Source organism: Nelumbo lutea, chromosome 1 (assembly GCF_056320005.1).
Source record: "Nelumbo lutea isolate HS-2025 chromosome 1, American lotus-T2T, whole genome shotgun sequence".
Lineage (NCBI taxonomy): Eukaryota > Viridiplantae > Streptophyta > Magnoliopsida > Proteales > Nelumbonaceae > Nelumbo > Nelumbo lutea.
Genome location: NC_142684.1, coordinates 164,507,642 through 164,518,977, shown reverse-complemented (window position 1 = coordinate 164,518,977; position 11,336 = coordinate 164,507,642). Strand labels below are relative to the sequence as shown.

At 40.5% G+C, this 11,336-nt stretch overlaps 1 protein-coding gene across 10 annotated transcripts in view; it reads left to right on the top strand.

Annotated features, from left to right (window-relative positions):
* Window positions 1-262: 262 nt before the first annotated feature.
* The window catches only part of LOC148878894 (uncharacterized), a 71,745-nt gene continuing 60,671 nt past the window's right edge, over window positions 263-11,336 (top strand). For 2 of the 10 annotated variants that reach the window (XM_088960269.1, XM_088960262.1), the window contains exons 1-2: window positions 279-444; window positions 597-716. Coding sequence is in view for 4 of the 10 variants with exons in the window: in XM_088960262.1 (XP_088816388.1) it covers window positions 699-716 (18 nt within the window). In the remaining 6 variants the exon portion in view is untranslated. Of the gene's footprint in view, window positions 445-596; window positions 717-1,050; window positions 1,814-7,613; window positions 7,700-11,336 lie in introns of all 10 variants that reach the window. The other 8 variants (XM_088960263.1, XM_088960265.1, XM_088960261.1 and 5 more) reach the window with 8 other exon arrangements.

The following is an 11,336-nucleotide window of genomic DNA, read 5'->3' as shown; positions in this document are numbered from 1 at the left end:
GGCATGGGCCGTCAAATTTTAAGTTTTTTTTCCAAAATTTTTAAATAAAATGGCAAAAATAGCTTTAACTCGATCCATGGCCCAACTTGGGCCAAGGCTTGACCCACGGGCCAGTCCAGACCATGGCATAACATGGGCCCGCATGCCTTGGACTGTGGGCCATGCCGAGCCGACACCCAAAATTTTCACTGAGCAGGATGGCACGACCCGTGGCAGCCCACAGGCCAGCATGGCATTGCTCGGGCACCTTTAGATACACCATGAGAGAACATGCCTTTACTATATTCCCGTCAGATGGCAGAAGCATTCTCCTTCGTGAGGAATGAGGATCGTCACCGACTTAACCGAACCAAATAGCGAACGAGGAAAATCCAAAGAGTGTCATTTCGTCCAACAGAAAAAAAACAGACTCATCGATTACTTGCTTGGCGCCATATTCAACAGGTTTCATACTCAGTATCCTCTCTTTCACTCTTACCAGCGAAGTCTAGAATCTTTCTTTACTACTCTTCGTCTATCTCCCTCTCACCCCCGCCTCTCTGTATACATCACCCTCTCTTTCTCCGTCTGTCGTTCTGTAATTTATGTTTTTTCAGTTATTCACGTAGGTATCTATGTACATGAGAAAATCTAGGGTTTTAGGATTGCATCTCCAATGGGTTTTCAGATGAACAATCACTGGTCTTGAAGAGGGACCTATGCAATCAAGCTATGAGGTAATATTGAATAGAGAGTAAAACATTACTTGGAAATATAATTTTGTAATTTAATTATTTCTGCATTAACGTTTCTGTTAATTATAAAAAAAATCTGTTCAACTTAATTAGTCATGTAAGGATCTTTCCGAAGCTCGTGATGCATATTTATTTTTCCTGTTCCCAAAATAATGCCGGAAGGTTGATAACTCGATCGAAATTATAAATATAATCGAGGATTTATTATTATTAATATCATCATCATCATTATTAATCTCGGGGATTTAAATGTATTTAATTTTGTTGGCAGAATATTTGACATCTTATTGTACACACAATTTTCCCTATTTTATAGGAAAAAAAAAGTGTTTGAAAAAGGGAGATCCGATGGAGGGGCCACTCGCAACCAAACAAAGAAAACAAACATTTCCTGATTATCATCATCACCACCCAAACCTTATCCCAATTTTATGGGGTGGATTGCATGAATCTTGTTTCTCTATTTCGTTCTGTTTAATGCCATATCCAATTGTTTATTGGCACTTCAATAATTTCTTTCTGCATCAACCCATGCCCTTTTGTCTACCTCAGCCCTTTTAGCCCATTCTACTTGCAGCAAGCTACTTCTTCTTACAGGTGTTGTTAATGGTCTTTTATGCATGTGACCAAACCAACTTGGTCTATTTTCTTTCATTTTGTCACCTATTGGAGTTATTCCTAGGTTCTTTCGGTTAACGCCAATTTTTATTTATATCCTTTCTGGTTCTTCTGGTCATCCATTTCAGCATACACTTTTTTGCCACACCATTTAGGATGTGTTGTTTCTCACGCTTTAACACTTTGCACCATACAACATGGCTGGCCTTACAACTGTTTTATAGAATTTTCTTTTATTCTGAATGCACCCTTCCATTTTGCCCATTCTATTCTAATTATATGGGTGATATCCTCCTCAATCTTTCCCTTTTTACAAATTATTGAACCAAGGTACTAAAGTGTCATATTGAGTTATCTCTTGGTCACCAATCCTAACCTTGATTTGCATATTTTTTGATCAATAACTGCAAATTTCATTAATGAATAAAGCATAGTACGGAAGAAGAGATCAAAGAGGAGAGGTAAACTCTCTTAACTCTCCTAATTCTCTTCAGCATATTAGCAGTGGTACAATTACCCTGATTTGCATTACTGTTATTATTAAATTTATGTATCATATATTTTGTTTTAGTTCTACTTATTTTAAAACCTCTTGTTCCTAAAGAATTTGTCTATAAGCTTATTTTTGCGTTTAATGACTTAGTCCTTCATTTGTTTCATCAATTAAAATGACGTCATCAGCTAACAACATGACCAGGGGACCGCCTTTTGTATATTTTTATTCAATTCATTTATGATTAGAGCAAATAAATAAGGACCACGTATTGAACTTTGGTGAAGACCCATTGTAATTGTAAAATCTGAGTCTCTCCCTAGGAGATTAGTAGATAAAAGTTATTTCCGTCACTTGCTATACATGAAGTGCAAACACAAGGAGATAAATTCTAGTTGGGCTGAGTTGGTGGTGGTGATGTGGGAAGTACATGAGGAAAATGAAATGCAGCTGAACAGGTTGATTACAGACAGGGATTCTTAGGTGGCAATTACTTGGCTGTTGAACAAGGAGAAGGTTCTTTGTACATATAGAAATGTGATCAACAAGTGAAAATGGTTGACTAGTGATGTAACCGTTTTCGGCCACGTACCAATGTTTTGTGATGTAAAATTTTTTGGCAAAATACCTCGTTATTCGACCCGGGGGTGGCGTCCCTTAGTGACGAGCTACTTGGCGAACTGCCTGGTGGCGAACTTCTTGGTGGCGAACTGCCTGGGGGCGAACTGCCTGGTGGCGAACTGCCTGGTGGCGAACTCCCTGGTGGCAAACTGCCTGGGGGCGAACTGCCTGGTGGCGAACTCCCTGGTGGCGAACTGCCTTGGAGGCTCTCCCTGGGGGCGAATTGCCTGGGGGCGAACTGCCTTGGAGGCTAACTCCCTGGTGCCTTAGTGACGAGCTACTTGGCGAACTGCCTGGTGGCGAACTCCTTGGTGGCGAACTTCTTGGGTGGCGAACTGCCTCGGGCGAACTGCCTGGGGGCGAACTGCCTGGGTGGCGAACTGCTTGGGGCGAACTGCCTGGTGGCGAACTCCCTGGTGGTGAACTGCCTGGGGGCGAACTGCCTGGGGGCGAACTGCCTTGGAGGCTAACTCCCTGGTGGCGAACTGCCTGGGGGTGAACTGCCTTGGGGCGAACTGCCTTGGAGGCTAACTCCCTGGTGCCTTAGTGACGAGCTACTTGGCGAACTGCCTGGTGGCGAACTCCTTGGTGGCGAACTCCCTACTAGGCGGTTGATGCCTTAGAGAATGTTGGAGCTCCCTGGTGCGGCGCAATCCGACTGCCCTCAGCATGAGGCGGTCTTCTTTCCTTTGTAGGCTGCGAGAGATGAGGGACCTGCGAGAACTTCATCTTTTCCTCCTCTTTGTAGGTGGCGGGAGCTGAGAGACCTACGAGAAATCCATCTTTTCCTCCTCTTTGTAGGTGGCGGGAGCTAAGGGACCTCCGAGAACTCCATCTTTTCCTCCTCCTTGTAGGTGGCGGGAGTTGAGGGACCTCCGAGAACTCCATCTCTTCCTCCTTGTAGGTGGGGGGAGCTGAGGGACTTCCGAGAACTGCATCTTTTCCTCCTCTTCGTAGGCGGCGGGAGCTGAAGGACCTGCGAGAACTGAATCAGAGGTCCCGGGGGTACTTTCCCGGTGGGGGCTCTCCGATGCTTAAGTTAGCACTCTTATTGTAGAGAGCTTTGAAGATAATATGAGAGAGCTAGAGAGCAGGGTTACTTCCCTTTCATTTTTTCCCCCCTTCCCCTTTGGGGGGTGAGGTCTTTATATATCGGAGTCTTCGCGGGTTAGGTGGGTGAAAAGCCTCCAAACGGTAAGATTCGTCGCATCCGGTCAGAACCGGGGTACGGTGGTGAACTCCTCGAGGTCGTCAGGCTGGCGCTTGTGTCAGGCGGCCAGGTCGGCGCCTGGGCCGGGTTGTCAGAGGGGTGCCTGCGTCAGTCGGCGGGTCAGTGTTTAGGCCAGGTCGTCATGTTGGCGTCTGTGTCAGTCGGCGGGACAGTGCCTAGATCAGGTCGTCAAGCTGGCGCTTGTGTCAGTCGACGGGTCAGTGTCTAGATCAGGTCGGCAAGCTGGCGCCTTGGCCGGATCATGTGCTAGGCTGGTCCAGGTCGGCCAGGTCGCGCAGGCCGTGCACAGTTTGCACAGGCCGTGCGCAGTTTGCGCAGGCCGCGCGCAGTTCGCGCAGGACGCGCGCTAGGCCGCGCGCAGGTCGCGCCAGGCCGGCCAGACAGGTGCCCGGGTGGGTCACCAACTTCGTAAGTTTGTTGGCTGGGTGTTTTCCTAGCTGTCACGAGGTGCCACGTGTCATAATTTTACTGGAGGGCCAAATCTGCCCTCATCAACTAGCATGGCTGATTCATTTGCCGGATAGGAGGTTAATAGAGATCAGTTGTTTTGGGCTCATCTGTAAAGAAATGGCTGGGGAGGGTTATAGATGCCCATTCTCTCTTTATATGTATTGTAATCAATGGGTCTAGGTAGCTGATGGCCTGAGCTAGCCTAAGCTTTGTAATCTTTGCGATTTCTATATATTAATGGATGCAATTTACTGTTATATACATATGTATAAATTATAGGGCCTTTTCCTTTAGAGATTCTCAAGGGTGTTTTGTCATGGTAGATTTCCCAACAAAGATCTCTAACTTTCTGTGGAGTAGGACCTTTTCAAAAGGAGATGTAAGGACATGAAGGATGAAGAGATGGGCTTTTTATTAGGGCTTTAGAAAAGGATGCTCCAAAGAAGACTCCATTAGGCTTCAATGTCCAAATTCTACCATCCTATCCTGAGTTTTCTGAGACAAGTCCTACTAAAAGCTTAAAGTAAAGAGGAGATTGAAGAGGTCTCTTATGATCCATTAAGCCTCTTCTAAGGCCCAAAATTTAGGTTAATCCATTTGGAGAAGAGACACAAAGGGAAATGGGGATTGTTTGTTTTTTGATATGGAGCACCAAACTTGAAATTCATGGGTATTTGTCTCCACCAAAGCTCTTTGCAAACTCTGACCTGTTACTTGAAATGACATCATTATGCATGAAAGGGAGGAAAGAGGGCAAAACAGATGATATTGCTTTCCAAGGTGGAGATAGTGTTGTTCGCGCATGTACTTCTGCATCCCAATTGTTATCCAGTAGACAATGGATGCTTTTGATGGCCAAGTGCCATAGTTTTCTGAATCTAAGGGGAATCTTCAAAGCCATTTGCCTAAGAAGATTTTTTCAGATTAACTTTCTGGATTGGTTTTGCATTTATGCTTTTAATAATTGGATGTGCCTAATCTGAATATGCCTGACTACAGCCTTAAGTGCTAGAACATCTTATCTATAAAAGCTGGCTACAGGTTTGATAGCTGTTGAGTTTGTGGGCTGTTTGTACAGCGATTATGTTTATGGACTGGGTCAGTTGGGCTTTATGTTTCTGAGACATTCTTTTTTATTTATTTTGTTTTGTTATTGGGCCTTTAGTCTTAATGGGCCTCAGCCATGCCATGTTTTAGTAGTTCTTATTCTGTTTGGGACCACACCTAATTAGGTGTTTTGGTCAAATTATTGTAATTGATAGTGGCTGGACAGTTTTTTTTTTTTTTTTTTTTTTGACTCCCATTCAATTTCTTCCATCTTTCTTCTATCTCTTCTTATTCCTTCTTTCTACAGGTTCAAAACACCTATTTTCTGTTGATTTATTGATTCACTTAATTTTAATCTGCAACTTGGTGTTAGAGCTTTTTGTTTATTTTTATTTTTAAATATTTTTTTGAGAGTTCTCATGTAGCCTTAGGATCGGTCAGCTGCATGAGAGTATAGAAGGGCTGATTGGCTATGCTTTGCTGGCCTGATTCTTAGAGCTTTTGAGGGATTGCTATTGCCCGTGCTGTAATATTGGAGATTTGCTTTGAAAATATGAAGAATTAGACAGGAAAAGGGGATTGATCTATTTCTTTTTTCAACTCATAGAAGGGATTAGTTTTATCTGGTGCTATTGGGAAGCCTTGTTTAGGGCTGGGTTGGAGATTGATCTTAGTAGGTAGGGCTGTTGGACTATTGTCAACTTAAGGATGTGACTTTGGTAGGGGCTTATTACCTGGTATGCAATAAGGGGAGTAGGAGTGTGATGATGAGATCCCATGGTATGTGAACATTGTAAGAAGGATGACAAGAAAAGACTTGGTATGTGAACATTGGAAGAAAATAAAGCATACAAAAGATACTTGTTAGAAACTTCATCCTCATTTGATTCTAGTTCGTCTTAAAAATAAGAATGAGAGTGGTAGCGTAGTTGCTGTAGATGAATACTATTAATACTTTTGGAAATTGGAACACTTCCTTTGTCAGTCATCCTTGGAGATTCTTGAAACAACTAAAGCAGAGGTTGAGAGATATAGCAGATACATTAATTAGTTGGAGGAGCCATTGCCCTTTCGTATACAAGTACTAGAGTCATTACAAATCATGTCTATATGAAAGGAAATGGAAGTAATTCCTGGATGGTTGACTTAGGGTCGTCTTATCATATGATCATTATCTCATAATTTTTCTCATCTCATAGTCTTTTCTCTAGAAGGGACAAAGTGTCTATAGTTGATGGCTCTCTCTCTCCCAACATTGGTAAAGGGAATCTTAGATTATTAGATGATATTATTCTATCCTCTACCATTCATGTTCCTTTTTGAAAAGAGACCCTTCATGGTCCTAAACTAAGTAGTGATCTTTTTGTTAATAGTTTAACGAAGAATTTGAATTGTTCAGTGACCTTTTTTCTTGATTGATGTATTTCTTAGGATTTGGTATCCAAGAGGACGATTGGGAGTGGCCATAAGATGAATGAAATCGTCATTCTCAATGTTGGAGTTTTTTTACAAGGTCATTATGATGATAGTAGTAGTTGGGGTCATAGTATGCGATCATGTTATGGCATAAGTGTATGGGTCATTTGTCTTTTACTTATTCGTAATCGTTGTTTCCTCAGTTGTTTAAGTAAGTCCAAGCATCAAGTTTGGAATGTGATGCATGCTAGTTAGCAAGATGTTGTAGAAGTTCATTTATCCTAGTTATAAAAGAAGCAATTCTTTTTTTTTTTTGATTTTGTGCATATTGATGTGCGGAGACCTTACTCTATTCATTCTATGGTTGGTTACAAGTATTTTATATTATTTATTGATGATTATTCTCATTTCTCTTGAGTATACTTGATGCATTCCCTTGATGAGGTGTTAAATTGATTTGCTAGTTTTTTTAGTTGATCCTTAGTTTGGGATGAAGATTAAGATTTTTAGATCTAATAATGCTAAGTAATACTTTGAGAAAACCCTAGCCTCTTATTGGAGCATGGTGTGGTTCATTAAAGCAGTTGCGTACATACTCAACAAAATGGAGTAGTCGAAAGAAAAAAAAAACCAACATTTACTAGAAGTAGCTAGAAATTTTATGATTGCTAGTAATGTTCAACAAAGTTTTGTAGGGATGCTATATTGACTCCTATGTACTTGGCCAACAAGATGCTTTCTCGGGTTTTGGGATCTAAAGCTCCTTTTAGCCTCATATATCCAATTGATGACATGTTTCATGTTCCCTTGAAGGTATTTAGATACTTGAGTTCTATAGAGCCAAATTTAATGCAAAGTTAAAAAGGTGTATTTTTTTTTGGACATGCACAAAGTTAGAAGGGATAATGCTGTTATGGTCCTACTACTAGAGATTGGTTTCTGTCCATTGATGTTACTTTTTTTTTTTTTTAAGATTACTTATCTTTCTTGTACTTCTACTTAGGGGGGTTTGTGTCCATTACTGCTGAACCTCATATTCCCATTATTGATGATCTCAAGTTCTCAACCTATCAATTGCTCTTTACAAGGGTAAGCATTGTACATCTATTGCTCATTTTATCTCTCAGTACTTACCATTTACCTTCTCCTAAGTACTGGTCTTTCCTTGCATCTATTTCCTTTCTCTCTGCTCCCAGAAATGTCCACAAAGCACTTTTAAAACCTGAGTGGAGGGATGCTATGCAGGTGAAGATGATGAATACTTTGTTAAAAAACCAAACTTAGGGGATTGTAGCCTTTCCAAAAGGGAAAACTCTTGTGGGATGCTAGTGGGTGTTTATAGTTAAATACAAGGCTAATGGTATTATTGAGAGGTACAAGGCAAGGTTGGTTGCAAATGGATATACCTTTGTGTATGGAATAGATTACCTAGGGACATTCTCTCTATTAGCAAAGATGAATCCTGTTAGTTCTACTCTCGTTAGTGGCCTCATACTCTTGGACATTGTTCAAACTTGATGTAAAGAACACTTTTGAATGGTGGCTTCTAGGAAGGAGTTTATATCGACTCTTCCTCCTGGTTTCTATGATTATGACAAAAGTAGCAAGGTGTGTAGGTTGAAGAAATCATTACATGGACTAAATCAGTTGGCAAGGGTTTGGTTTGACAGGTTTAGGGGTGCAATGTCAAAGTTTGACTGGTCATAGGTTAGTTTGACCATTTTTTAGAAGCAAGACAAGCTCTGCTGATTCCATTTTTCAGAAAATTGTGTGGGGAAGATGTTTTCCTGGTTGTCTGGTCACAGGCGTTTAGGGGTGTGGGTTTTGAATCCTTTTCTGTACATGATAAGCTTTTTGTAAAGCAGGATGGGGATCAAGTTTAGAGGAAACAATTTTTCTTGTTTCCTAAGTGCATTCTCTTGCTGTACATTTTTTGTTTATATTTAGTACAATGATACTTTACCTTTTCTTTAAAAAAATGTTAAAGTTTGACTGCTCACAGTCCTAGTTTGACCATGCACTTTTCATTAGGAGAAAACGGTGTGTGAGACCATGCAATTAGTCATCAGATATCGCCAACAGTGCGATAGGACAATGGCACAACAACACAAATGCAATCAATTGCAAATTGTAGATTAAGATGCGATGAGAATTACACACATCACTTCAAATTATCACATTAAACCCCTTGATGGAACACTCACCTAGCACGTCCATCACATATGCATGACTTGACATTTAATTCCATGGCACTCAACCCTCACCACACTCCCATTAAGGACTTAGGAAGGGTTGTAGCAACTCACATTCTCACATGCACATGTCGGGAAGGGGGGGGCAAGTACTGAGGTAATTGCATGGACACGTGGTGAAACCCCAATTGGTCTAGATGGTATGAATTGAACAACTTTGTAACAAACTCAAAAAGAAATTTCCAGAAAGAGAAAGCCTCCTAAAAAATCTATAAACAGGGATCCCCCGACGGGATCCACACCTTTTGCCTCCCGAGTCTTCATGAGGCCCTATGAGTGCTTTCTTCAACTTCCAGAGACTCCCTCCCTGCAAAACCATCTTAAATCTTAGATTTAAGATATGAAATTTTCTCTGCAACTTCTCTCAGCCTTCCCTGACCTCCCGTACAGTGCTATCTGCTGTCTTTCAGGCAGACCACTATAGTGCCAAATTCCACCCATTTGTTAATTGCTTCGATTGTTTATGTTGATGACATTGTGGTGAGTAGAAATGAGCAGCCGATATTGATCATTTGAAGGAGTTCCTATGAAAGGAGTTTGAGATAATAGATTTGGGAAGTTTGTGCTACTTAATATGAATTGAGTGTCGAAGCATGACATCTTTATTTCCCAGCGGAAATATGTTTTAGATTTAGCGAAAGAGACATGAAAGTTGGGGAGTTTAACCTATTGACACTCTAATTGAGCAGAATCATAGGATTTATGCTAAAGAAGGTGATTCCCTAGAGGTTGCAGATTGGGCTAGTTCATTAGATGATATGACATAGGAGGTCGACTTCTGGTTTCTATACCTTTGATGACATTATGTCTTGGAAAGTAGTAGTTAATGGTCGTGCGGTCCAGTGCAGTAGAGTTTAGAGCTCATGGTGTTTCTGAGCTGCCTTGGATACATTATTACTTGGACAATATGGCAGAAAGGTAGAAGAGCTGTTAAGACTTTATTGTGACAACCAAGCCGCCTTTTACACTGATAAAAAAAATCAAGCCGCCTTTAACATAGCCCATAATCTACTACAACATGATCGGACTAAGCACATAGAAGTGAATAGACATTTTATTAGGGAGAAAGTTGCATCTATATTGGCTCTCATTTACAGCTTGCTGATGTGTTTATGAAGGGAGTTGCAAAGAACAAGTTGGAGAATGATGTAAGCAAGTTGGGTATGATTAACATCTACACCCAACATGAGGGGGAGTGTTTGGGCCTTTAGTCTAAATGGGCCTGAGTCATGCTATGTTTTATTAGTTCTTATTCTGTTTGGGGCCACACCTAATTAGGGCGGTAGGGGTGTTTCGGTCAAACTATTGTAGCTGATGGCAATTATATAATAAAATGTTTGGGGTGGCTGAACAGTTTTTTGCCTCCCATTCAATTTCTCTCATCTTTCTTCTATTTTTTCTCCTTCCTATAGGTTCTAACACCTATTTTCTGCTATTTAATTGATTCTCGCTGAAGCTTACAATATACTAGTCAAAGAAAAAAAATATATTGAAAGGCAAAAGAGAATGCAAGGGTTGGTGATTCAAAGCCACAGAAGAAAAATAGAGTGCCAAAACAACAAGCATCTCCACTCTATTCAATTCTCCTCATTAAACAAACCCCATGAAGTATTGCCTATCAAACCACCTCAAGGAATTGATCCACCGCCTAATAAGAACAAAATGTCTCTGTGAACAACTGATAGCATAAAAGGTTCAAATAAACAAAACAACTCAAACTGCATTAACCATAATTCTCCCTCTTACACAAGAGGCAATGTAATCCTAACCACTTGACTAGCTTCTAACACCAACTCAAACAACCAATCTCCATTCCTTTCCTCCATAATGCCCCACATCCTGTATTTCTAATCCCTGTTATTTGGATATGGTTTTACCATAAGATTGCAGTGATGTATTTCTAATCCCTGCATCCTGTATTTCTAAGGGGAATAACAAAAGCTTTTCAATGTGTCCCACGGGAGATACATGGGCTAGCAGATTCATTAACTAGGCAAGGGGTTGATAGGGATTGGGAAATTGCATCTGAAAAGTAGATAAATTGCTTATGAACAAGCAAGAGTGAATTGCATGTGGGTTAAGTTTTAAGTTTATTAATTTTTGAGAATAGGTAAAATATCGTATTACACTTCAACTATCAACACGTTTCATGCAGCGAGAAGCTATATATGTAAAATATCACATTTCGGCTAGACAAACACGTGATTCAAAATAGCTCTGGTGGAGTATATTAATTTTCATTTTTTTTTTTTATATCCATACATATACTTAATTTCTTCAAATATCATTCTACTTATTTCTATCCAATCTGACAACATCTTTTTGCTTATATGTTTATTTACTTCCATTGTTTCATATTTATGTTTTTCATTGTGTTTTCCCCCAAACAAATTAAAATGTAACAACCTAAACATCCCCTGTTACAATATCGGGAATAATCAAACAAAGTTAAGCCAAAGGGGACGCTTTCAACA